Source organism: Cornus florida, unplaced genomic scaffold (genome assembly GCF_030987335.1).
Source record: "Cornus florida cultivar Cherokee Brave unplaced genomic scaffold, ASM3098733v1 CherokeeBrave_3.0.0_Hap2_Chr01, whole genome shotgun sequence".
In the NCBI taxonomy this organism is placed as follows: Eukaryota; Viridiplantae; Streptophyta; class Magnoliopsida; order Cornales; family Cornaceae; genus Cornus; species Cornus florida.
Window position 1 is genome coordinate 119616152 of NW_026775571.1, and position 27601 is coordinate 119643752.

Consider the following 27601-nt stretch of genomic DNA (forward strand, 5'->3'; position numbering starts at 1 on the left):
CTGGCCCACTATATGTGAAAATTGTGGAATATTCATTTCAATAAAAATTTTACTATATGTTTAGTACACACCTTTTTAAATTATTGAGGACAATTTTTTTTTTAAAACAAAATAATAAATTTTCTTAAAATGTTTTTACAATATTTTTCTGAAGGAAAATATTGACAACTTTTTTTAAAATAAAATAATAAATATAAAAATTTAATTTGTGTGACTTGTCTCACATGTATCAGGCCGTGTCCCATGCATGTTCAAGCTTTCTAGACTATCATGGATGTGCGTTGGACAATTAAAAGTGAAGGAACAAAAGAACCAATTTACTTTACTTTCTTTTGGATTTAAAAATATCAATGGGTAGAATATATATATATATATATGTACTGTGTATATTTTTTAAAATTGAGTAAGAATATAAGAGTGTGTGAGAGAATCTATTTTCATAAATGTGGGGGTGTAGAGTGAAAAATAAAGATAACTATATTTTGAATAAAAAAAATCAGTGGGGTAAGAATGTGAAGTGAGGTATTTTTACAATTTGAGTGGGGACATTTTTAAAATTTTAATAAAAATTATAGGTAATGATATAAAAAGAAAAAAAAAAATCAGTGGAGAATGCCTGCTGTTCTATGCCAGGCGTGGTTTATTTAGGGGTAATTATTACTTTTTTAATTTTAATGTTCTGTTTGGTTAGAGAGATGGAAAAATGGATGGAAGGAAAAAGAAAAGGGATGGATGAGGCATCCTTAGGGAAATGAATGTGTCTTTTTCACTTTTTGTTTGGTTGAATGGAATGGACTGTAGAAAGGGATGGATGTGGTGACAATTTTTTTTTGTTTGGTGGAATGAAAATGATTTTTATTTTCTTTTTACTAATATATCCTGATTATTTAAAAATCTAAAAATTCTATATCTATCTCAAATTTTTAGGAATGTTAGAAATAAAAAATTCATATTAGTGTTAATTATGGCTTCTTTCTCTATCATCTTCCTCCCAATTTTGGGCGAATAGATAATTACAAAGAAAGAAGAGATGAAACATTTCATCCCTCCTTACTTGCTCCTTATTTTCTCTTCCTTTTAACCAAACACGAAAAAATTAATTCATCCCCCTCTCATTCATTCCTCCTCAATCATTCTCCCTAACCAAACATAGTTTTAAAGATAGAGGGCTCGGACTCTCCATACAACCACCAAGGCCGCGATTTTCTCACTTCAATTCAAAAGGAAATAATAATAATAAATGTTTCGGTCTCTCTAGGTGTACTGTAGAAGTTAATTCCCAAAAAAGGAAATAATAATAATAAAACAACAGTTGAGTTGTCAAAGTCTTTGCTTGGTTTTTTTTAAATCTTGGCCTGGCCGTTTCAAGATTGATTTGTTAAATGGTGTGTTGAATTCCGAATGTCAATATTGTAGAATTGCTCAAGCCCCAAATTCCACAGCAGCCAAAATAAAGGGTGAGATGGGCCATGGGATCACAAACCCATAGAGAAGAAATAGTCCACGCCACGAACCCATTCAGTTCAAACCTTGAACAATAGAGACTTATTCTATCTGAAATACGTACACCAATCCCTTCCTCTATATATAGACCATGAAACAACCACATATAATCACTCATCAAAGCATAAATCCATCATCACAACCTGATCATCCTTCCGAGTTTTGAATACCCTTTCATAGATCAACTAATTTAATTACCACAACAAAACCTCAAAGAGACTCGAGGACTTAAACATGGCAACCCTTCAAGCATCAAGTGTGATGTCTTCATCCACTTCTCTTTCCTCGTGTTGCCGGAGAGGGATGATCAGAGGGGCCATCAATGTACCAACACTCTGGCCAAGTCATCTCTCTCTTCCCAACCGTTCCACCAGAGGCTTGGTGGACGAATTGGCGTTGAGAAGTGGTTACACAAGTACCACCACTACCCACATTAATGAAAAGCATTTCAACTCTCCCAAAAATACAAGATTTGATACTAATGCTGCCGATCCTGCGGTGATGGCTAAGCTTTATTCGATCATGGAGGCCGTTGCAGACAGAGTAGAGATGCATAATAACATTGGAGAGCAACGAAACAACTGGAACAGCCTGCTTTTAACATCCATAAACGCAATCACACTTGGTGCCGCAACCATGGTTGGTATTACAGCTTCAGGTGCTAATGTTGGTGCCCCTTTAATGGGACTCAAGCTCTCTTCTACTGTGTTGTATTTGGCAGCTACTGGGATGCTGTCCATCATGAACAAGATTCAACCTTCCCAACTTGTTGAAGAACAGCGAAACGCTGCAAGGTTGTTTAAGCAGCTCCAAGGTCAAATTCAGACAACCATATCCATTGGCACACCCACAATTGGTGATGTGAAGGAATTTATGGACAAAGTTTTGGCTCTTGACAAGGCCTACCCACTTCCTCTACTAGGCGCGATGCTCGACAAATTCCCATCAACGGTTGAGCCTGCAGTGTGGTGGCCACAACAGCCACGAAGACAAGCAAAAGGGCTTGGTAGGAATGGTTGGAGTGGTGAGTTGGAAGGGGAATTGAGAGAGATAGTTGGGGTTTTGAATAGGAATGACAAAGCAGACTATTTGATGTTGGGTGAGAAAGCCTTGAAACTTAACAAAGTATTAGCCATTTCTGGCCCTTTATTAACAGGCCTAGCAGCTATTGGCTCTGCTTTTGTGGGATCTCCTTCTCATGGTTCATGGGCTGCGGTGCTCGGTATTTTTGGTGGTGCTTTGGCAAGCATTGTGAACACATTAGAGCATGGTGGTCAAGTGGGAATGGTGTTTGAGATGTATCGGAGCAATGCCGGTTTCTTTAAGCTCTTGGAAGAGTCTATTGAATCAAACCTGTCTGAAAGAGAAGTGGGGAGGAGAGAGAATGGGGAATTGCTTGAAATGAAGGTGGCTTTGCAGCTGGGAAGGAGCTTATCAGAGCTAAAGAATCTGGCTGCTTCTTCAAGAAAGGGGGAGACCACTGAAGAGTTTGCTAGCAAACTGTTTTGATACTTCAGTGGTTCGTTTTCACTTCTGTTCAAATTTTGTAGTACATTTTTGTACATATATATCTTTAACACTGACAATGTCTATAAACCAACCCATAGAATAGCTAATTTGATTCATTCATTCAATGTATTGACATCTTATGAAAATTGAATTTTCCATTGTTTTAAATTGGCATTCAAACAAACATGCAATGCGCGCAATCGAAAAGGCTAACTACAGTATGGAAATATTGGAATGAGATAAAAATGTATATGTTGGTGAAATTACAAGTTCTTATGCCCATTAAAGGTGATTAAGACATTGAGAAATATTATATGTTGAAAATCAAACATTGAGTACGATACATAACCCCAACCCTTCAACTGAAAGTGTTGGGCCAAATTAATGCATATCCCAGCCATGTAATGCATATATCCATGTGGCCGGATCATGGCCGAGCTGCTAGCTTCCTAACCATGGAACGTTTCAAAGCTTGTTGTGCAGTACGTGGTTATTCACACAAGTCGATTTTATTCACCATCGATCTGTTTAATTCTAACATTGAAGTAAATTTCTAATCTATATGGTATGCTATATAATGTCAGAGTTGGCTATGCTTTCAAAGGTTTACCTCCATAACCGTGCAAGGCTGACCATGCATTTATGGAACAGCCACCTACAAACAGGAGGCATTTGTTGGGGAACTAAATTTTGTCTCATTCACTCCATTCATTACACAGTTTGCATGCATCCAAATAATTGCTCCTGAAGGTGACCTTTTATTTACTAATTTTTTTCCTCGGCAAATAATTAAACGGCAGAAGCGCCCTAGTCCGGATTGTGAACTTAACACAAAAATAATCAGAGTTTCCTAACCATTAATATCCCTATAACCTGTCTCAATCACATTCACCTATGTATAAAACTGGAAAACAAAACTCTCATTTTCTTTCAAAGATTCAATTTTTATATATTAAAAATGTCTAGTGACATAATAGGTACCTTGATTGTGGTACTGTACTTGCAGTTAAAACAGAAAAAAATAAAAGAAGAGAAAAAAACCCGGAGTAACTAGAAACATAGATATACATACACACACAATAAGGCGTACACTTACACACACAGACACACACAATGAAGCAAACAACTTTTTTAATTTCCAGTACCATTATTTTCTCTTCTCTTGTACGTTTATTTTAGCATTAATATATACTTTTAATTTTAATACATATAAAATTGCTATTGACAGACACACACGATAGAAAAGATTCATATTATGTCATACTCGAAAGTGTAGTTATTGTTGATGCGAAATCTTTGTGACTCGGAACAACGGCATTTATTTGCAAAATAAAGGGACGTCACCTTGAATGACACCGGTGGGGTGCCAGCCGAGGACCCTCCGTCGATCAAGTTAGTTTTGTAATCGTATCACATAATAATTATGTAATTTCTGTTTAGGAGTTTTTTCCCGTACTTTCTTTAATGGCTTGGTGCCCTATTTATAACTGTCGATTGGAATCAAATTGGTCCCGTCGATGTCAATGGTTGAGGTCTCCATTACCATCCGCTTGTGCGAGATCAGAGGAGATCCTTTTGTTGCCAGATTTGTTGTGGATATGATTTACTCCTTTGACTTCCTCAAATTGTGCCAAGGATATCCTTATCCTGTTGAACCACGTTATCTTTCATTATCCTTAATAATGAAATATTATCATTCTTATCCAATGGAAATATTATCGTTCGAAAGTCGAAGAGGTCTGGTGACTGGTCAACACTTAGTTGCCTCTATCATTAGGTAAAGGTAGGTTAGGTTTATTTTTCTCTATCAGTTGCCCCCCATTCCCAAGCTTGCTCGTCTAGCTTTGGAAACGTGATTTTTTTTTTTTTTTTGCCTTGGGCACTATTCCCACGGGTATTGTTCATTTGAATAGTATTTATTTATTTATTATTTTTTTTTGTTGCACTGTTCCCTCGGGTACTCTTTCCTTGGGTACTCTTCCCTTGGGTACTCTTTCCTTGGGTACTCTTCCCTTGGGTAATGTTCCATTGGGTAATGTTCTCTTGGGTATTCTTCCCTTGTGTACTATTCCCAATGGTGGAATTAACACAGATACCAAATCAAGGTTTTGTTTTGGAAGGGCATGAATCAAACCCATGATTAATGACTCTTAGTGATGTAAAACTGGATTTTTCTTTTGAAAATCCAGTTCTAGTTATAAACTTTATGGGTTTCAGTCAGCCCATCCCTTTAGCAAGGGAATAAATTTTACGAACTTCACTCAGCTCATCCCTTTAGTAAGGGAAGTAGGTTTTACGAGTTTCACTCAGCTCGTCCCTTTAGTAAGGGAATTAAGTTTTACGAGCTTCATTCAGCTCGTCCCTTTAGTAAGGGAGTTAGGTTTTTTGTGAGCTTTTTGTAAAACATTAATTACCACATAGGTATAACACGTGAGAGAGTTACCCTCCATTTAAAACAATAAATTACCGATCAATAAACATCGTCCATTTAAAGATGAACTTCTCAGGAACTTGTAAGGAAGATCATTTTTTGACCTGACCTTTGTAGGTCAAGTCCTGATCTCTGGTGACTATACTTTTGTCAGTTAGGCCCTGGTCTTGGTCTCTGATGACCAGACTTGGGGTGACTAGGCACTGATCTTGGATGTGTAACGACGCGAACTCGGAGGTCCGAACAGTTAATCGGGTCTTTACTCGAACCCGAGGTCATCTACGTCAAACCCATTATTTCTAGAGGTGTGACGACACTTATAGGATCATCATTAAACTTTCACGAAGGCTCAAAAAAAATCTCCAAGGGTCGAGAGTGGGATACCTTGAAGAGAAGAGGGAAAATGAACAAACAGGTGCACTTCAGTCGACTGAAGTGGAGCTTCGGTCGGCCGAAGCAGACCCTCAAGAACCGGTCAACCGAAACCCTCAATCGGTCGATCGAAGGGTGAGATCGTAAGAGCAAGAGGATGGTTTGGTCGACCGAAACAGGAGATCCTGAAAGCATCTACTTGGTTCGATCGACTGATGCACCATTTCGGTCAACCGAAATGGCTCCCTCGAGCCCTGAAGCCGAAACTGACCTGCTGCCTTATGGAAATGAAAGGGGGACTAAAATGGAGACTTTGCAATGGTTTGAACTCGAGTTAAATCATCAATCATGAGTCACTCTACGGTCATAGACAAGAGAACCAACACGTAACTAAATTAACACATCATTGAGATCAACTACATGGAGTTATGAACTTGAACTTTACATCATGAACAATTTACATCATGAACAATTTACATCAAAATGAATTTAAGGTTCAAGTTATATTATCATTTACAAGCCAAATGAACTTAACACATTTCGTGACATGTGCTTAACAAAGTGAGTTCAAGTTCTACAAAATATATATCCAAAGTATCCTTCGAGTTTTATCAAATCTGTGGTGGATTATCATCCGCCAATTCCTTGCCATGACCTGAAAATGTTAAGTATATGGGGTGAGCAATTTGCTCAGTAGATGGCACTTAAGACACGCTTCTTGTGTCCCCGTGAATCCAAGCAAAGAATAGAGCAATGGAAGTGGGGATCATCCTATGTCGGGATAATATAACATACTAACCATTCTCATGTATAAGCAGGATGATGTTATGGAATGCAATGCATACCAATGTCGCTCCCCATTTTTCAACATTTAAAACCATCACATTCAAACTGTTAATATAACCCGCCCTTTGGTGACCGTACAACAACACGAGAGAAGGATTGACTAGAGTCTCTGACCCTTGGTACCCCCGCAGCGTCATTATGGGCCCAGCTAACTCAACCACGCTAGAGCAATCTCCCTAGTTCCCTTTAGGCTATATTAACACTCCAGCCCTTTGGTACCCCCACGGCGACCGGGTTTTCATAAAACATTTTAATCAAAAACTTCTTCCCAAAATCCCCTTTTTCAAATCAAAATGATTCCCTTCATAAAAACCCAACGATATGCACATGTATATATCCCTTGCTTTCAATGTCATAGAATTTAGAGAAATTACACTACACAATTAAGCATATTCCATATTCATCATCTCGAGTAATTTATCAACACAATACACATAACAAAACAACATCTAAGCATGCTTTTCATACCAAACAACCCATATACATAATCATGCATTTTCTAAGCAACATTTAAAAGATCTTTAAGATAATTAACATTTAAATTAAAATTGCTTGCAACACTTTATGAGATATAATTTACCAAGGAGCAAGGAAAACATGAATTAAGAACCCCTACCTCTTAGAATGCGAAAACCCTCAAAATGGGTTCAAATTTCAAAAATCAAAGGGGGGCCCAAAGCTGAAATTGTTGGTACTCATGCGTAGAGCTCGTCGTGCTCTTCGTTTTGCCTCAAACGACACTCAAAAATTCCAAGTATAGAAGATGGAATCTTATATCAAAGTTTACTTCTCAAAAGAAAAGAAAAATGAGGAGAAATTGAGAGAGAAGAAGAAGTTACGGGGAAAGAGAAAGTGGGGAAGCAAATAGTGGTCTCTAGACCACTTATGTGGTTAGTGGTGGGTCCCACCAATTTTCTTTTCATTTCACTTTTTCTTTTTGTCTCAAATTTATGCCACACATTTAAATACATGCACCATTAAGTAAATGCCACTTAATTCACATAAAATAAAATGTGTGAAATGCAAATGGACCCAACTAAAATCCCGTACTCAACACGTGAAAGACAAAAATGCCCTCGCGGCAACGAAATTCTGAAAAAGATGAAAAATGCTGAAAATTGGAAACATCATAGGATGACCGAGCCTTTGTAGACTTTGGGCAATCAATTCTTAATCTTGGTTGACTAGGCCTTAGTTTCGGATAACCAAGCCTTGATTTATGATAACCAAGGGTTATACCCTTATAATATAATTTTTGGTGTTGGAACTATTTTCTCTTTCTAGAGTCGTATTTAGATTTGTTTGACCATTGATGTCTCGACCCTTTAATAAAGGAAGTAGTCGTTCTTACTCCTTTGGTAAGGGGTTTGTAATATGTTCAAGCTTCACTCAGCATGCCCTATTGATAAAGAAAATAATAATTTCTAGATTCACTCAGCCCGCCCTTTTAATAAAGGGTTATTTTTTCCGAGTTTCACCCAGCTTGCCCCTTTAATAAGGGGATGTTTTACCCAAGCTTTATATGCTTGCCCTTTAATATGGGAGTTAAAGTTTTTCACTTTTGTGAACTTATCCTTTATGCTTGCCTTGCTTTGTGGCTACGGTGGCAATGACCCGTCAAATTTGAAATGCATGTGACTAAGCTTGGTTCATGGTAGAAAAGACCATCATTGGTGCTTGATGGTTAAAAACCTCATGGGATCACCTTGTACACGGTGGACTCATTGATTGTAGAAACTTCACTGGACTTAGAGTCCTTCCCGATGTGTAGAGATTTACCAGGTTATGGTTTCGGAGGATTGGGCACCGGTCTTGGACGATTAGTGCCCCCGAGGGGTCGCTAAAGGAAAGAGACTAGAAGCCTGACTAGTTTGATGTACTAAGATTGGTACATCAATCTTCTAAACCTTGTCATCATATGTAGATCGACGATTGATATTGTGGGATCTTGGGTGATGACCCATTCTATAGACGTTTATACAGCAGACGGGGTGCCTGGTGTTGCAACAATTTATAGTTATCTAAAAATATTAGATTGTGTTAGAAATGATTATTGAAAATTAACCTGTAATGGATTATCAATCCAAAATTCTGCATAATCTGAAGTCGATAGGCAATTCTTGCAAGGGAAGAGAGGTAACGATTGTCGTCTGGTAGGTGGAGGCTTGGTGTCTAGCGATTAGCTTGATGCCTGGTGGATGGGGGCATGGTACCTAACGGCTGACAGATAATGGTCTGGTAGCCAGTACCTCGTTGGGTCCAATGATCACCCTTAACTTAGGGACCTCCTTGAGAATACAGACCGCATTGGACATGGGATCTTGAGGGACATTGGACCTGAAAGCCTCGACACATTCTTAGGTAAAGAAGGCCACCTTGATTGCTCGAACGGACGGAGTAATGAGACTCCGTTGCTAGAGACATCCTCAATGGTAGAGGCTTTACTAGTAGGTAGAGACCTCCTTGTTGGTAGTGATCTTCTTGATGGGTAGAGACCTACTTATTTATGTAGGTGCTAAAAGGACCAGGCCTTAGTCTTCAACGATCAGGCCTTAGTAGTTGGCTTCTGCCAGATATGAGATAGAGTTTGATCTTAGACGACCAAACCTCATTAGTGAGGGGACCCAGCATCGCTAGATGGAAAACACCATATTGGACTGCCTGGGTCGACGTGCCAAATTTTGATTATTGTCATCGTACACTGGGTGGCATTATGCAACCTACCGTTTTGCCCCCAATATAATAGACAGGTAATCATGATGTAGAGGCCCGTCCTTATATAAGAACATAGAAACCCGTTGTCAATTGATGACTTTGGGATGGTTTCCATGATCAGAAACTTTCGTCTTGTCGTCCGAGCCAAGTCGCGTCAGGATTATTATTTCTTCAGAGAACTAATCGTTCCCACAGATGGCGTCAACTGTTGATGCGAAAATTCTCGCGACTTGGAACGACGGCGTTTACCTGTAAAACAAAGGGACGTCACCTTTAATGGCACTGGTAGGGTGCCAGCCAAGGACCCTCCGACGATCAAGTTAGTATTTGTAATCGTATCACATAATAATTATGTAATTTCTGTTCAGGGGTTTTTTCCCGTACCTTCTTTAATGGCTTGGTGCCCTATTTATAACTGTCGATTGGAATCAAATTGGTCCCGTTGATATCGATGGTTAAGGTCTCCCTTATCATCCGCTTGTGTGAGATTAGAAGAGATCCGTTTGTTGCCAGATTTGTCGGGGATATGATTTACTCCTTTGACTTCCTCAAATTGTGTCAAGGTTATCCTTACCCTGTTGAACCACGTTATCTTTCAAGGTAGGTTAGGTTTATTTTTCTCTATCAGTTATCAAGTAAACAAATGTGTAATTATAGTGTTCTACTACTCAATGTATTGTTTCCTCCTTGTTAATCAACCATGCATCATCATCAATCTAAGTAGTTCAAAAATACAATATATAACAATTTAGGCAATATATGTTCACATGCGTAGTGAAATTGTTCTTACGTTGTTTTGTACACTCATTTTGTTTTTTCAGAGGCTTAAAACACTCAACTTCTCTTTTGAAAAAGTGAAGGCTGTATAACCCAACAAGTTAACGTTACTTTCTGATTAGTTAGTTAATGATTGTTATATATTTTCAGTAAAAATTTATTTTATTTTACTTTTGTTTACTTTATTACGTATTGTATTATTGAGCATTGCTGGACAAAATCAATCAACTTTATGTTATATGTATGTTATACAATGCCATCAATGAGGAAAACTTGGACAAAATCAATCAACTTTATGTTATATGTATGCCGTACAATGCCACAAATGAGGAAAACTAAAAACGTGCAAGTCACCTAAGAATGCAATTATGCAACCCTTATTCACACTTCATGAGTGCCCCATATGCACACTTCATGCTTAAGCATACTAAAAATAAATAAGCATACTGTAACGATTCCAATCCGAGGGTCCGAATCACTAATCGGGTCCTTACCCGAACCCGAGGTCAACTAAAGACGTTACCGTCCTTTCCTATGTCAATACATAATATATGTGTCATCCCAGGGTTTATAAATAATAATAATAATAATAATAATAATAATAATAATAATAATAAAATATATAAAATTTCGGCATGACCTCGGCAGAAAAAGTCCCTTTACAACCTGTTGAAATACATTAAAATGCAATGGCCTCACTGGGCCTCAAAACTAATGTATCATGTCCCAACGCACAATGCAATAATATACAACATCCCTAAAATCAACACATACATATAAAATGTCCCGTTTTTCTATCTCATTCAAACAAGGAATCACTTTAATTAAGTTACAGTCCATGAAATATATTTATTTATACAAATTCTACCATTACAATACTATACAATTTACACTTAATTTTTTTAAAAGGTACATGATCATGTTTCTATACAAAAGACAACAAAATAAGAGTTCTAGTCCAGTCTTAATTTACGATGGGTTGTCGTCCGTCCCTTCTTTTCCCAAACCTGAAAAATGTTAAAATAATAGGGTGAGCATAAAACTCAGTAGGAAGTGTCTAAGACGCACCTCTTATGACCCCGTAAATCTACATAAGGAATAGAGTAGAAGTAAATGGGATCATGCCTCAGGGAAAACAAGTAAAGTAACGATAATAATCAACAAATATATACGCAAGTCATATAACCACTAAATATACAATGTATGCCAATGCAATGCCATGCCATGCAATGTCACTCCCCATTTCTGAAACAAAACCGTTTCAACTTCCAAACCGTTAGTGCGATCCGACCCAAGGCATCTCCAAGGCGTCACAAAGGGAGGATTGGCTAGCTTTCCCCGACCACATGGTACCTCCATGGCGTCATCTGGGCCTAGGTAGCTCAACCACACTAGAATCTCTCTCTAGTTCCCCTCTAGATCACATTAACACTACGGACCACTAGATGCCTCTTAGGCGTCCGATTTTTTATAAACACTTTCGAAAATGCTTCCCATAAACAATTCCATTGGTTTTAAAAAAAATATTTTTCCCCCTTTTCTTTCTCAATGGATCCATGAATGCTTCATACTTCACAATTTACCATAATTTTCACATCATCAAACCATAACAACATTTCATACTAAAGAAGAATTTTCTCATGAATTTATAGCATGCTTTAGGTCAACAAAATTTTGACAATTACACATATTAAACAAGGACATAATCACAAAGGCATGTTTTCCATATCTAATCAACAAATCATACACACATATATTATTTACACATAACACACATAGAGATACATATTATATATCTAGCATCCTAACAAATTCTCAAGAAAAATTTACAATCTAGCATGTTATACTTCAATTATAGGGAATTAATTCACAAAAAATCTAAGAGATTGCAAATTAGAACACCCCTACCTCTTAATTGTAGAAAGCCCCAAAATCCACAAATTTAAACCCAAGAAATTCGAAATCCCAAGTGCTCCAAACTGAAAATTGCTCCGATCAATACGAAGCCCACGACGAGCTCTACAACTTTGCTAAAGGAAGTGCTATCAAATTCCAATTGGTGTGGAAGAAATCAAGCTTTGAATGATGAAAAAAAAAAAGAAAAAAAAAATTACAGAGGGAGAGAAGAGAAATTGACGAGAGAGAAAGACAGAAAATGGTCTGCAAAATGACCAAGTCAAAGTGGGGCCTAGCAAAAAAATAAATATAAGAAATATTTCATATACTAAAAATGAATAATTTAATATACTTATAATGGAATAAGACAAGGAAAAGGAAAATGAGTGCCCCATATGCACACTTCATGTTTATTATGGAATTATATATTTATATATACTTACTCCGTCTTAAATTAGATGTTCGGAATCTAACTTTTTAAGATGATGAATTTTAATATTTTTTTATGGACAAAACTTGCATATTCACTAATAAGCAGGGACGAACAAGAAAATTGTGTGAGAGGGGGTGATAGTGTAACTTTTTATAACTTTAGTAGGGGCGGTAGTGTAATTTTGTTAGTTTATACATCAAAAATGTATATTAATAGAGTATATTACTAAATAAAACAATAAAAATTGTTGTTAATGCCTCCGTTTCTGATGGTAAATAGATCATTTCTAGTAACCGTTGATGTGGTCTAATCACAAATATATAAATACAAAATTTGGAAAGTGATAAATAATGACAATATCTTTTTTTGGAATAAATTCAGTCACCTTCACTGATTTTCTTATTTATTACTTTCCAGATTTTGTATTTAGGGACTATTTTTACATTTGTGATTGAACTATATCGGCGGTAAGTAGAGATAAGATACTCACTAGTGAGTAGACAAGTCTTGTAATGAATTGCCAAATTATTTGCATTAGGTCCACATAGCAAGAAGGTTAAATTAATAATTTATTAAAAAAGAAAATAATAATAATAATAATATTTTAACTTTTTAAACATAACATTTATTTTGGACATCCAAAAATGAAAAGATTGACCGTATAAATTAATTGAAATGCTTATTTCATTATTATCATTGGGCTGGAGCGTGGTGTTAATTTTTACTTCTAAAGTTGAAGTCTTAAGAAATTAAATAATATAAAAAAGTGTGCGTGAATACTTAATTGAAAAGAAAAAAAAAATTCCAAGAGTGTCAAGTGAGTCAAAATAAGTGTATGTTATGCTTACCGGATAAATAAATAAAATCAAATTCCATAACACAATTTAATATATATATATATATATATATATATATATATATATATATATGCATGGCAATGAGGTCTTGTTTCCACAATAGATATAAATCATAATTTATGCATGTCACGGTAGTGTAAATTATTCTGGGAAGCTGTAAATGCATATAATGAAGAAGATTCAAAATTGCAATGAGGTAGATTGAGTCAATTAGTCAGGATGCCTCAAATTGGTTGATGAAACATCATTTGGAGACATAGACAAGACACAAATTTGATGATAGGGTGAACTGTGACTATGTCACCAATAATCACGTGGAGTCATTTAATTATTGGCCTGGGAATGTTAGAGCAAAACCAATCACTGTTGTTTTTGAATGTATACGAACAAAGCTGATGTCCAAATTCAACAAAAGGTTTCAAAGGACAGCAGATTGGACAACCACAGTAGTGCCAAAAATGAAGAGAAGATTGAACTCCAATATATCCAAAGCTGGTACATGTGAACTGACATGGTCCGCTGAAGGTGTGTATGAGGTAACTGATAATGCAAAACAGAAGAGTTATATTGTTATGCTTGGGAAGATGACTTGTTGTTGTAGGGAATGGCAGGTGAGAAGAGTTCCTTGTATGCATGCATGTGCAGCCATTACTACCACAAGGGTAGATATAGAGAAGTTATGTTCATATTTCTACAACAAGGATACATATACAAAGACTTACGCTTCTTTCATCCACCCCATGCACCACGCAAGTATGTGGACTGAGGTTGACAAACCTGAATTGGATCAACCAGAGTTCAAAAGCTGTGGCAGACCAAGAGTGTCAAAGAAGAAGGAGGATGGTGAAGCAGAAGCAAGGAAAATGTCAACTGTTGTGCAGTGCAGTGTATGTGGACATTTTGGACACAACAATAGGGGATGTCAAAAGGCTCCTACTACAAAAGAGGCAAGAGCAGCAACAGTAGGCCCATCATCATCATCAGTAACAGTAGGCCCAAAAGTAGGAGGAAGAAGATTTAATATCCCTAATTTTAAAATGATAGTCTCGGTAGTTTATTTTGAGGTTTTATTGTAATTTTTGCATTTATGTGGTTATTTGAGTATTTCCTTGGTTATTTGCATTAATTGTTATTATTTGATTTATTTGCATCTATTTGCATTATTTGGATTATTTGATTTAAGTGACTTATTTAAATTAATTGATTAATTGTATTTTAGTTTTTAGTGAATTAATTAATGGTTTAATTGGTGTAATACGTAAGTGGAATTTAGTTAGGGTTTTGGTTATTTTTCTTCACCCTGTAGCCGACCTACTTTTCCCGTCTAGTATTAGAACTAGAATTAGGGTAAACTTATGGGCCTATAAATACATGTATTACAGTTCTACCTAGGGTTTTAGAACCCTATTCACGACTGTGGAGGCAGAGAGAGAACAGAGAAGGGATTACAATAGGAATTACCGGAGAATTTAGGAAGGTGACAGTGCAAGGCTAAAGGCAAGCTCTAATCCTTACTCTTTTCCTTTGGCTCGTGCTTTTTGCATTTTTAACACAACTTCAGGAGTAAAGGAATATAAACATTAATCTGTTTTGCATGTCTTATGTATTTAAGTCAGTATGTGTTTCCTGTATCGTAAACTTAATTGTTTGAATTTTTCTTGCTTAATTCATGATTTTAAACGAACATTGAATTATTGAATAAGGAACTGAACTAACTCTGGAACACGTTGGGGAAACTTTAAAATAAGTCTGAGTTTCATGGTTGATTTGTTTAAGCCATGAACGTTGATGTACTGTAAGTTGCTCGGTTTGAATCCTTATTGCATAGTTCGGGTTTTTAATTATTGTCGATTAAAAAATAAAGGGTTTAATGGTTTCTAGAACACAAGGGACTTAATTTACACATCTAGATGTCTTAGGAATGGAGGACAGACAGTTGGAGAACCGCCGGAGTTGATAGAGACGAAGAATAGAAGGAGAACCGGCACCCGTTGGAGGGGAGCCGGCTCTAGGGTCCATGGGGGCGGCTCCCCATGGTGGGGAGCCGGCTCCAAGCTTAAGGGAGGCGGCTCCCTCTAATTTTCCATTTTTTTGGGTTTTTCGATGACTGTTTAGGCTATGAGGCTATTTGGGATTTTCAGGTTCTGGTTGAAGCTGTATTGGAGTGTTTAGTGATGTTCCAAAGGCCTATTAAAACTTCAGAGAGCAAACTAATGCAAAATAAACCAGTTGGGGTTTATACTTGAACAATAGGTAATGTTTAATTAAATTAGTTTACAGTTTTTGAATGTAAAAGGTGTTAAATTGCTAAATCTTCAAATGGAAATTCTCAATAATGTGAATACAGTTATCATGGTTCAGTAATCTTATATAAGCATGCAAGTTTACAAATCTCTAATTTTGCTTGTTGTGGATAAATTGACAGTTGCATATACTAGTTGTTTTGTCAATTATGGGAGTTTGTTGGAGTAGACCTAAATCAGTATGTTCGTATATATACTCTGCTCTATCATGCCTAGTAAGGATTCATTGATGTTTGCATGCATGTTATAAATCATCAATTATTGGATCTTGGGAAGTAGTATGTGTAAGCCTGTTAATTTATAGAATTTTATCATGCTTAATATGGAACCATTGATGCCTATACTTAATATATTATTATCAATTGTGGACTTCCTGGAATAGTAGTATTTTTACATATATATTTGTATTGTCAACTGTTGGATGATGGATTGCATGCACCGGTATGGGACGGTGGCATGTCTAGGTTTGGATTAGCTCAAATTACTAAGTCATACCTATGTTGGAATAAGGGAACGGATTATACAAAAATAAAATCCTACTTATAGTTAAGTCAAATAAGCTGCACAAGCTGAATGACTAATTGGATTACTTGCTATTTATGCTGAGTCAAAGAAGCTGCACAAGCTGAATGACTAATTGGACTTACTTTGGATGGATAGGATAGACTTTAAATATATTTTTATGGTACCGCGATATGAGCCTTAGTCTCAGAGTCTTCGGTTAAGGAGTATATATGCAGTAGGATGCGTAGCTGAATATGCTAGGTTGAGGTATACTCTGTTAGGCTTAGGTACTCATGCCCACTCAGGTGCTCTTTGCATGTTGACTTCTACTCAGGTTGAGAACCCCTGCATAGTCTAGTGAGAGTCTCGTTGTGTGGATATATATATATATATATATATATATATATATATATATATATATATACAACTTATATAGATATTGTTGAGTTGGTTAGAATGTATATGCATATTGAGTATCTGCTTGGATTGTAGTAGGATAGAACTTGTTCGTGGGCCTGACCCACTTCTATTTTTCAGGTATTCGTCAGTTTCAAACTTAGACCTGATCGTGCTGAGCAGAGATTTCTACTCACTCTTCCGACGACGTAGGACTTCTCTCCATGGTTTTCATTTTGGATGTTCTTTAAGCTATTTATATATTTCAGTTTGGATTTTTGGTATTAGGGGTCCAATGGATGGATTTTCGAGTTGTTTAACTATTGGAGGTTTTGGATTTTAAGTATTTAATTTTTAAAGAATTCTATTTTAGATTTCTTCCAGCAATGAATTGTTTATTTCATATCCAGTTTTGTAATCTGTGTTAATTTAAAATACTTTAATTATTTGATATTCCCTCGGGTTCGGACCTGGGCCTGATCAACCCGTGTCTTGGATTTGAGGGGTATCACAGAAGACGTCCATCAAAAAGATAAAAAAAGGATTAGAGTAGCAACAACAGCAATACAAGGCTTTGAGGTATTAAATTCATTGAATAAAGATTTCTTTATTTCAATTATTACTTTTATTTTTATTTTTATTTTTCAGATTTCTAACGCATTGTTATTTATGTTTTTGTTTTCACTTTAGGCTTCAGGTAGGGCAGTAGTAATAAGAGCAACTGAAGGCACGTCAACACAAGACTCTTAGGTATGTAATTCATTTATTGATCATAATAACAACAAAACACAAAGCTCTCAGGTATATAACAGTATTATAATAAATATTTTTGGTTTCATTTTAGGCTTCATGTTGCACTAGGAAGTAGGACCTATAAACACCATTGAGATGGGATTTTTTGTACAGTGCTAACACCAATTAATTGGTTATATGAGCTAACTTTCACACACACAACACATATTTTGATTAGAATATGAATTAGAAGTCCCAACTGAAGATGTAATGAATTTGATGGCATTTTCTATTTGTTGCAGTTATTTAGTACTTTAAGTTTGGTATTTGGTATTTATGATATTTTGAGACTTTAAGTTGGGAATGTATTGATATATTTTGAGACTTTAAGTTGGGAATTATTTATGTATTTTGAGACTTTAAATTGGGAATGTATTAATATATTTTGAGACTCTGAGTTGTTGCAGCAGGTTTTAAAAATTGGATTACAGACATAGCACATATTTTGGCTTATCAATTGTGGTAACAGGTTTTAAAAATTTGAAATCCTTTAATAGGTTTTAAAAATTGGACTGTAACATGTATGATTTTAGAGGTTTAAAAAAATATATATACAATTGTTTTACAGGTTTTCAATTTAAATAAAAATTTGTTAGCCAATTGTATTACAGGATTGTAACAAGGTTTTTTTTCAAAAAAAAAAAAAGGGGGGGGGGGGGGGATTGTGCAAGATACAAGAATGCTAATATTATAACAACTCTTCTATATTCTAATATGCAACCAATTAAGAAAGAAATAAGACATGCAAGCAATTAAGAAATAAATACGACACTTTCTTAATTAAGCAATTATAATAGATAACGTCATTGTCGAAACAAAAAAAAGCAATAGTTATATGTTGAATACAAATAGTTGTCGCTTGTAAGGTCATTGGGGTATTTTTGTCATGAAAAAATTGAGGGGTATTTTTGTCATAAAAAATGAAATATATATATTTTTTTAAGTCAACAAATGGTCAAAAGGGTAGAATAATCATTTTATACCTAAAAAGTATTTCACTTACACCCCAAATTGACATTTGGGGTGTAAGTGAACTATGAAATCACTCTTTCAAATATAAGTGAAAATTAAAATCAGAATCTTCATTTAGGTGAAAAATGACTTAACTTCAAGGAGTCTAAGTGTAATTTACCCCAATTATTAAATAGGAATCTTGCAATTTTTTTTTTTTTTTTTTAAGCTTGACCAAGAGGAAACAAGACAACAAGCCAAGGCTAGAAAACATCAACATACAAACACTAACTAAACTGACTAAACCAGTTAGGGCAAGGAGGACCATTATTATACATTGGTAACATTTTTATGATCCTTATTTTGTCTTTTACGTAATGTATAATTATATATATATATATATATATATATATATAAGAACCAAAAGATATCATCAAGTCTTCTTTCCAAATCAGTATATATATATATACTGATTTGTAAAGAAGACTTGATGATATCTTTTGGTTCTTTAAACTTATGTATTTCCAAAATCCATATTATTGATTATACAGGCAAGAAAAAGAAAATTATAGAAAGTTCCACGTGAATAATTTTGCTTATTATGGAATAACACAAGGGAAAGGAAAATGAGTGACTGATATGCTCACTTCACTTTAAAAGACCTCTCAAAGGTGTGTACTAAACATAGAGTAACAATTAGGATTAAAAAACATATAGTAAAAATTCAATTGAAATGAATATTTCACAATTATCACATATAGTGGGCCAGTGTTATGATCTACAGCCCAATAGTCTAAAGCTCACATCAACGAAGAGGAGATGCAAGTATTTACGTGATAATAAATAAATATATAAAGAAAAAAGAAGAATTTCCAAGGTGTCAGGTGAGTCAAAATCTGTTTGTGTTATGCTTTCGTTAAAGATAAATAAAATCAAATCCTATAACACAATTTAGTATAAAAAAATAATGTTGCATGGCCATGTAGTCCCATTTAGATAATACATACTAACCTAGGTTATGCAAATGATGCAAGTTGTCCTAAAATAGACCACATAACCATCAAGGACTTCAAGGTCATTATTTGCAACGACAAATTCAAAAAAAATTCTGTGCCACGTGTTTGGCTTGAAAAAAGCGGGTGCTAGTTCCGATGGAACCGGATGGGCGTGCTAGGAACTGCAGTAGTTCCAAAGAGAGATCCAAACAATATTCCAGAAGGAAGACTACGGGACCAAGCGATTGTGAAGAGGTCTGGAATGACCACCTCTGGGTTCTTTTTGCCTTTGATAATGGACTTCGGGATTGTTAACTAGCTAGGAAGAACTGAGCTACTTGAGAAAGTAATTAATTGAAAAGTAAGATTATCTAATGAAAAGTAAAGTGCAGGATTGAAACTAATCATATTGAAAGTGCATTGCAATGAGAAGTAAAGTTGTATTGAAATGCGTTTTTAGCGTTGAGCCATTTCTAAGTTACAATATCATGCCCTATTTATAGAGTTTAGTAATAGTAGTTTGCATGTAACCGCTTGCTTCCTAAGCTTCCATGTGTCCCATGACTTAGCATATAACCGCTTGCTTCTTTAATTGCCATGTGTCCCAAGATTTTCTACTAGAACGTCGTAGTACCTTTCCATTGGACCAACCAGTTTCTTAGGCTGCCATGTGTCCCATGACTTTGCATGTAATCGCTTGTAACCGGCCACTTCCTAGGATGTGTCCCATGACTTTGCATGTAACCACTTACTTGCTAGGCTGCCATGTGTCCCATGACTTTGTATGTAACTGCTTGCTTCCTTGGCTGCCATGTGTCCCAAGACTTTCCACTGGAATGTCGTAGTAACTTTCCATTGGAATCGACCAGCTTCCTAGGCTTCCATGTGTCCCATGACTTTGCATGTAACTGCTTGTAACTTCTCACTTTCTAGATTGCTATGTGTCCCATGACTTTGCATATAACCACTTGTAACCACTTACTTCCTAGGCTGCTATGTGTCCCATGACTTTGTATGTAACCATTTGTAACCGCTTGCTTCCTTAGCTACCATGTGTCCCAAGACTTTCCACTGGAATATGGTAGTATCTTTCCATTGAAATCGACCAGGGTAATCTCCTACGGGAAAGTGGAAAATAAGGGTGTAAACATTGCCCCCCAAATTTGATGTGCCTTATATTCCTTGAAGAATTGTAAGGCATATCAAATTTTAGATGTGAGTGAGAATTTGCTATGTGATATTCTAATTGAAATAACTAAAACTTTTCAGCCAGAATGTACCCTTAGGCTGAAAACTTTAAGCAGCTTTATTTAACTAAAACGAAGATTTGAAGCCTCACGCCCAATTTCGTTGCCCCCCGGGGTCTGGAGGTTTAGGAGGAGGACGAATTTGTACATCTTCAGGCCAAATACATAGTTGAATGGCCAAGTTTTGCCCCCCAAAATTCACCAGATGTGAATTTGGGACAAATAAAATAGTAGCATTTTTTTTTCCAAAATTGGAAGAAAAATACTATGACCGTTATATTCTTCAAATGGAAGAATATACAACGATTGAGAAGCTTGTGCCGTTTCTGAAGGATAATCTGGCTGTGGAAATCTTCTTCCAATGGAAGAAGTGATAACGGCTTCTATGGAAAGGTTTGTCAACCTTTCTCATAACCAAGCCATAGTTTTGCTGGGAGAAGTCAGCAAGTTTGCTTGTATTTTTTGGCCAACCTTTGGGTATGTTGGCCATTGGATGCCCCCCAAACACCAATGGAAATGGGTTTGGGTCTGCTAAAAGAATACTCCTTCGGCGGATTGGATTTACTCCTTGATCAGGAGGTTTCCTTGGAGGGCGTTCAATTTCGAAAGCCATAAGTGGCCTTGGTGGTGTGTTTGTAGGTTGCTGAATGTTCAAAAGTGGAACATTCTGTTGGACCTAAAATTGAACTTTCTGGACTGTTGTTGGTGGAGGGTTCTGCACCTTAAGTGGAACCTGCACTTGCAATGGAAGTAGTTAAGCTACAGCTGGTGGAAAGTTTTGCACCTCAGTTGGAACATACACCTGCGATGGAAGTGGTTGAGCTACTGCCAGTGGAATCGACTTCCCTGTTGCTGAAGGGTTTTGCACCTTAGGTGGAACCTGCATCTGCAATGGAAGTGATTGAGGTATTGCTAGTGGAATTGATTTCATTATTGCTGAAGGGTTCTGCACCTTAGGTGGAACCTGCTTTTGCAATGGAAGTGGCGGTGGAATCGACTTCACTGTTGCTGAAGGATTATGTACCTTAGGTGGAACCTGCATCTGCGATGGAAGTGGTGGTGGAATTGACTTCGTTGTTGCTAAAGGGTTCTGCACCTTAGGTTGGGGTAATGAATTTATAGTTTCTGGCCAACCTTTGGGTAAATAGGCCATTGGATGCCCCCCAAACACCACTGGAATTGGGTTTGGGTCTGGGTTATTCCTCAAGCGATCTCTATTACCTCCTTCTTCAGGAAGCTCCCTTGGTACGTTCTGCCCCCCAACTGCCACATGAAAAATTTGAGGTGGTCTTTGAAGAATAGTAGGAGGTGGCTGAACATTCTGTTAGCCAACATTGGGTGGAAAATACGACTGATTCCCCAATTGACCTGCCTGAGTTATACCCTGAGAAGACCCAAATTGATACAAATTGTTAGAAAAAACTTCATGACAAACCTATTGAGGCATAGTTACATAAGCTGAATTCTGTACTTGCTGGGTCACTGGAATGGACATTGATTGTACAGGTGGCACTTGCACTGTCTGTGCCTGAGGCATGATATGCATAGGTTGATGAAAATGACTACCCTCAATAAACGTACTTGGGCTGTTCATCGAAAAAACTTCATGACAAACCTATTGAGGCATAGTTACATAAGCTGAATTCTGCACTTGCTGGGTCACTGGAATGGACATTGATTGTACAGGTGGCACCTGCACTGTTTGTGCCTGAGGCATGGTATGCACAGGTTGATGAAAATGACTACCCTCAACAAACGTACTTGGCCTGTTCATCGGAACGGCTGATTGTTGAGTAGTATTGGGTGGAAAGTATGGCTGATTACCTGATTGACTAGCCTGAGCCGTACCCTGAGAAGACCCAAATTGATGCAAATTGTTTAAAAAACATTTCATGGCAAACCTGTTGAGGCATAGTCACATAAGCTGAATTCTGCACATGATGTTCCATTAGAATAGACATCGATTGGGCATATGGTATCTGCGTCGTCTGTGTCTGTGGCATGGAATGCACAGGCTGATAATAAGGACTCCCTCTCAACAAACGTACTTGGCCTATTCACTGGAACGGCTGATTGTTGAGTAGTATTGGGTGGAAAGTACAGCTGATTACCTGATTGACTAGCCTGAGCCGTACCCTAAGAAGACCCAAATTGATGCCAATTGTTAGTAAAAACATCATGACAAACCTGTTGAGGAATTACCACAGGATTCTATACATGTTGTTCCACTGGAATAGACATCGATTGTGCATATGACATCTACACTGTCTGCACCTGCGACATAGCACGGAAATATTGTTCACGTTGATAGCATTTTTCACTTTCGTGTGCCATCTTTAGGAAGTACACTTCACATTTTTCGGCCCTCCTTTGGTTATACTCTTCATGAACAAAGCTCAGATACATCATTAGAAATATCTTTTCCCGGTTGTCCCACCGGGCGTGCCACTATGTTTGGCCTGAAAAAAGTGGGTGCTGGTTCCGATGGAACTGGATGGGCGTGCCAGGAACTGCAGTAGTTCCAAAGATAGATCCAAACAATATTCCAGAAGGAAGACTGCGGGACCAGACGATTATGAAGAGGTCTGGAATGACCACCTTTGGGTTCTTTTTGCCTTTGATAAAGGACTTCGGGATTGTTAACTGGCTAGGAAGAACTGCGCTACTTGAGAAAGTAATTAACTGAAAAGTAAGATTATCTAATGAAAAGTATAGTGCAGGACTGAAACTAATCATATTGAAAGTGCATTGCAATGAGAAGTAAAGTTGTATTGAAATGCGTCTTTGGCGTTGAGCCGTTTCTAAGTTACAATATAATAGAGTTTATAGAGTTTAGTAATAATAGCTTGCATGTAACCACTTGCTTCCTAAGCTTCCATGTGTCCCATGACTTTGCATATAACCGCTTGTAACCGCTTGCTTCTTTAGTTGCCATGTGTCCCAAGACTTTCCACTGGAACGTCATAGTACCTTTCCATTGGACCGACCAGCTTCTTAGGCTGCTATGTGTCCCATGACTTTGCATGTAACCACTTACTTGCTAGGCTGCCATGTGTCCCATGACTTTGTATATAACCGCTTGCTTCCTTGGCTGCCATGTGTCCCAAGACTTTCTACTGGAATGTCGTAGTAACTTTCCATTGGAATCGACCAGCTTCCTAGGTTGCTATGTGTCCCATGACTTTGCATGTAACCGCTTATAACCGCTCACTTTCTAGGCTGCCATGTGTCCCATGACTTTGCATATAACCACTTATAACCACTCACTTCCTAGGCTGCCATGTGTCCCATGACTTTGCATGTAACCACTTGTAACCACTTGCTTCCTTGGCTGCCATGTGTCCCAAGACTTTCCACTGGAATATGGTAGTATCTTTCCATTGAAATCGACCAGGGTAATCTCCTACTAGAAAGTGGAAAAATAGGGTGTAAACACCACTTTCAATAAGAAGGAAAAAAATTAAATAGAAGAAAGAGAAGCAAATATGATGGAGACAAAAAAGAAATTAAATGTTTTCCTCTTTTTGTTCGGTTAGATGAAAAAAAATGAAAAAAACTGACAATTTAATTTGATCGAAAGAAAAGATAAATTTTTAAGTTATTTTTTCCATTAAGATAAATTTTTAAGTTGTTTTTTCCATTAAAACCATCATTTACTTTATTTATGAGATTTATTAAATAATTATGAAGGGTGATGTAGTAATTTAAAACTTCTATAATAGGCTCACTTGTCTTCTCTCTTATCTTCTGCCCATATTTGAGCAAATGAAAGTTTGTGAAGGAGGAAGGATGAGTCATCATTCCCATTATCATTTCTTTCCTTGTACCATTTCTACAGAACGAAGGAAATTTGTTCCTTCCTTCTTATTTTCCTTCCACCCCTCTTCTTTTTTTCAACATAACAATATTTAAAGGAAAATATTGAAGACAAATTTATAAAATAAAATAATAAATATAAAAATTTAATTTGTGTGACTTGTATAACATATGTCAGGCTGTGTCCCACGCATATTCATGCTTTCTAGAATATCATGAATGTGCATTAGACAATTAAAAATGAAGAAACAAAAGAACCGATTTACTTTACTTTCTTTTGGACTTAAAAATATCAATGGCTGCAAGAATATAAATATATATTGTGGATATTTTCAAAAATTGAGTAAGAATATAAGAGTGTGTGAGAGAATCAATTTTCATAAATGTGGGGGTGTATAGAGTGAAAAAGAAAGATAATTATCTTTTGAATTAAAAAAAAAAAAAAATCAGTGGGGCAAGAATATGAAGTGAGGTATTTTTACAACTTGAGTGGGGACATTTTTAAAATTTTGATAAAAACTATAGGTAATAATATAAAAAGAAAAAAAAATAAAATAATTGGAGACAGATGCCAGCAATTCTATGCCAGGCCCGGTTTATTTAGTGGTAATTATTACTTTTTTAATCTTAATGTTCCGTTTGGTTAGAGGGATGGAAAAATGGAAGGAAGGGAAAAGAAAAGGGATGGATGAGGCATCCTTAGGGAAAAGAATGTGTCTTTTTCACTTTTTTTTTTTTTTTTTTTTTTTTGTTGAATGGAATGAACAATAAAAAGTAGAAAGGGATGGATGTGGTGACAAATTTTTTTTTTTTATTGGTTGGAATGAGGGAAAAATAATTTTTATTTTCTTTTTACTAATATACCCTAATTATTTAAAAATCTAAAAATTCTATATCTATCTCAAATTTTTAGGAATGTTAGAAAAGAAAAATCCATATTAGTGTTAATTATTACTTTTTTCTCTCTCATCTTCCTCCCAATATTGGGCGAATAGAAAAATACAAAAAAATGAGAGATGAAACGTTTCATCCCTCCTTACTTCCTCTCTATTTTCTCTTCCTTTTAACCACACACGAAAAAGTTTGTTCATTCCTCTTCTCATTCAGCCCTCCTCAATTTTTTCCCGTAATCAACAAAGATAGAGGGCTCGGGCTCTCCATACAACCACCAACGCCGTGATTTCCTCACTTCAATTCAAAAGATAAAATGTTTCGGTCTCCCTAAGTGTACTGTAGAAAGTTAACTCCCAAAAAAAGAAACAATAATAATAACGACAGTTGAGTTGTCAACGTCTTTGCTTGGTTGGCCGTTTCAAGATTGATTTGTTAAATGGTGTGTTGAATTCCGAATGTCAATATTGTAGAATTGCTCAAGCCCCAAATTCCAAAGCAGCCAAAATAAAGGGTGAGATGGGCCATGGGATCACAAACCCATAGAGAAGAAATAGTCCACGCCACGAACCCATTCAGTTCAAACCTTGAACAATAGAGACTTATTCTATCTGAAATAAGTACACCAATCCCTTCCTCTATATATAGACCATGAAACAACCACATATAATCACTCATCAAAGCATAAATCCATCATCACAACCTGATCATCCTTCCGAGTTTTGAATACCCTTTCATAGATCAACTAATTTAATTGCCACAACAAAACCTCAAAGAGACTCGAGGACGTAAACATGGCAACCCTTCAAGCATCAAGTGTGATGTCTTCATCCACTTCTCTTTCCTCGTGTTGCCGGAGAGGGATGATCAGAGGGGCCATCAATGTACCAACACTCCGGCCAAGTCATCTCTCTCTTCCCAACCTCTCCACCAGAGGCTTGGTGGACGAATTGGCGTTGAGAAGTGGTTACACAAGTACCACCACTACCCACATTAATGAAAAGCATTTCAACTCTCCCAAAAATACAAGATTTGATACTAATGCTGCCGATCCTGCGGTGATGGCTAAGCTTTATTCGATCATGGAGGCCGTTGCAGACAGAGTGGAGATGCATAATAACATTGGAGAGCAACGAAACAACTGGAACAGCCTGCTTTTAACATCCATAAACGCAATCACACTTGGTGCCGCAACCATGGTTGGGATTACAGCTTCAGGTGCTAATGTTGGTGCCCCTTTAATGGGACTCAAGCTCTCTTCTACTGTGTTGTATTTGGCAGCTACTGGGATGCTGTCCATCATGAGCAAGATTCAACCTTCCCAACTTGTTGAAGAACAGCGAAACGCTGCAAGGTTGTTTAAGCAGCTCCAAGGTCAAATTCAGACAACCATATCCATTGGCACACCCACAATTGGTGATGTGAAGGAATTTATGGACAAAGTTTTGGCTCTTGACAAGGCCTACCCACTTCCTCTACTAGGCGCGATGCTCGACAAATTCCCATCAACGGTTGAGCCTGCAGTGTGGTGGCCACAACAGCCACGAAGACAAGCAAAAGGGCTTGGTAGGAATGGTTGGAGTGGTGAGTTGGAAGGGGAATTGAGAGAGATAGTTGGGGTTTTGAATAGGAATGACAAAGCAGACTATTTGAGGTTGGGTGAGAAAGCCTTGAAACTTAACAAAGTATTAGCCATTTCTGGCCCTTTATTAACAGGCCTAGCAGCTATTGGCTCTGCTTTTGTGGGATCTCCTTCTCATGGTTCATGGGCTGCGGTGCTCGGTATTTTTGGTGGTGCTTTGGCAAGCATTGTGAACACATTAGAGCATGGTGGTCAAGTGGGAATGGTGTTTGAGATGTATCGGAGCAATGCCGGTTTCTTTAAGCTCATGGAAGAGTCTATTGAATCAAAATTGACAGAAAGAGAAGTTGGGAGGAGAGAGAACGGGGAATTGTTTGAAATGAAGGTGGCTTTGCAACTGGGAAGGAGCTTATCAGAGCTTAGGAATTTGGTTGCTTCCTCAAGAAAAGGGGAGGTCACTGAAGAGTTTGCAAGCAAGCTGTTCTGATGATACTTCCGGTTCTTCTTCACACTTCTAAGAAATTTTGTAGTACATATTCTTGTACATATATGTAACCGTTAACAATGTCTATAAATCAACCCATAGAGTAGCTAATTTGATTCATTCATTCAATGTATTGACATCTTATGAAGATTGAATTATTCCATTGTTTTAACTTCGCATTCAGACAAAGACAATGCTTAGCTACTCACCGATAATTTCACATTCGGACAAAGACAATGCTTAACTACTCACCAGTGAGTAGCATTACCCTATTCACCCCTTATATGTTCCAATAATAAAA

General features: G+C 36.9%; 4 protein-coding genes across 4 annotated transcripts; 3 read left to right on the plus strand and 1 right to left on the minus strand.

Moving 5' to 3' along the window:
- The first annotated feature begins 1461 nt into the window (after nucleotides 1-1461).
- On the plus strand, nucleotides 1462-3152 carry LOC132270941 (probable F-box protein At4g22030). Its single transcript, XM_059772189.1, has one exon. It carries the CDS (start codon nucleotides 1738-1740, stop codon nucleotides 3010-3012), a length of 1275 nt encoding a protein of 424 aa, XP_059628172.1. The 5' UTR covers nucleotides 1462-1737; the 3' UTR covers nucleotides 3013-3152.
- Nucleotides 3153-13797: 10645 nt separating this feature from the next.
- LOC132282050 (uncharacterized) lies at nucleotides 13798-21253 on the plus strand. Its single transcript, XM_059783682.1, has 2 exons — nucleotides 13798-14328; nucleotides 21167-21253. Exons 1-2 carry the CDS (start codon nucleotides 13798-13800, stop codon nucleotides 21251-21253), a joined length of 618 nt encoding a protein of 205 aa, XP_059639665.1.
- Nucleotides 21254-21281: 28 nt separating this feature from the next.
- On the minus strand, nucleotides 21282-22933 carry LOC132282057 (pollen-specific leucine-rich repeat extensin-like protein 1). The gene is made up of 5 exons (XM_059783690.1): nucleotides 22802-22933; nucleotides 22429-22663; nucleotides 22161-22309; nucleotides 21981-22055; nucleotides 21282-21848 (listed from the first exon to the last, which is right to left on the minus strand). The coding sequence occupies exons 1-5, from the start codon at nucleotides 22931-22933 to the stop codon at nucleotides 21282-21284; spliced, it is 1158 nt and encodes a 385-aa protein (XP_059639673.1).
- A 2592-nt stretch (nucleotides 22934-25525) lies between these two features.
- Nucleotides 25526-27509, plus strand: LOC132271027 (probable F-box protein At4g22030). Its single transcript, XM_059772295.1, has one exon. It carries the CDS (start codon nucleotides 26029-26031, stop codon nucleotides 27301-27303), a length of 1275 nt encoding a protein of 424 aa, XP_059628278.1. The 5' UTR covers nucleotides 25526-26028; the 3' UTR covers nucleotides 27304-27509.
- Nucleotides 27510-27601: the final 92 nt, after the last annotated feature.

Excerpts from the sequence above, each read along its gene's own strand:
- LOC132270941 (XM_059772189.1), top strand. The coding sequence starts at position 1,738 with ATGGCAACCCTTCAAGCATCAAGTGTGATGTCTTCATCCACTTCTCTT.
- LOC132282050 (XM_059783682.1), top strand. The coding sequence starts at position 13,798 with ATGAAGAGAAGATTGAACTCCAATATATCCAAAGCTGGTACATGTGAA. Across the intron at positions 14,329-21,166 it reads CATCATCATCATCAGTAACA|GTTGCTGAATGTTCAAAAGT; the intron begins GTAGGCCCAAAA and ends GTGTGTTTGTAG.
- LOC132282057 (XM_059783690.1), bottom strand. The coding sequence starts at position 22,933 with ATGTATCTGAGCTTTGTTCATGAAGAGTATAACCAAAGGAGGGCCGAA. Across the intron at positions 22,664-22,801 it reads ATTTCCGTGCTATGTCGCAG|GGTACGGCTCAGGCTAGTCA; the intron begins GTGCAGACAGTG and ends GGGTCTTCTTAG. Across the intron at positions 22,310-22,428 it reads ATGTGACTATGCCTCAACAG|CCGTTCCGATGAACAGGCCA; the intron begins GTTTGCCATGAA and ends CTCAACAATCAG.
- LOC132271027 (XM_059772295.1), top strand. The coding sequence starts at position 26,029 with ATGGCAACCCTTCAAGCATCAAGTGTGATGTCTTCATCCACTTCTCTT.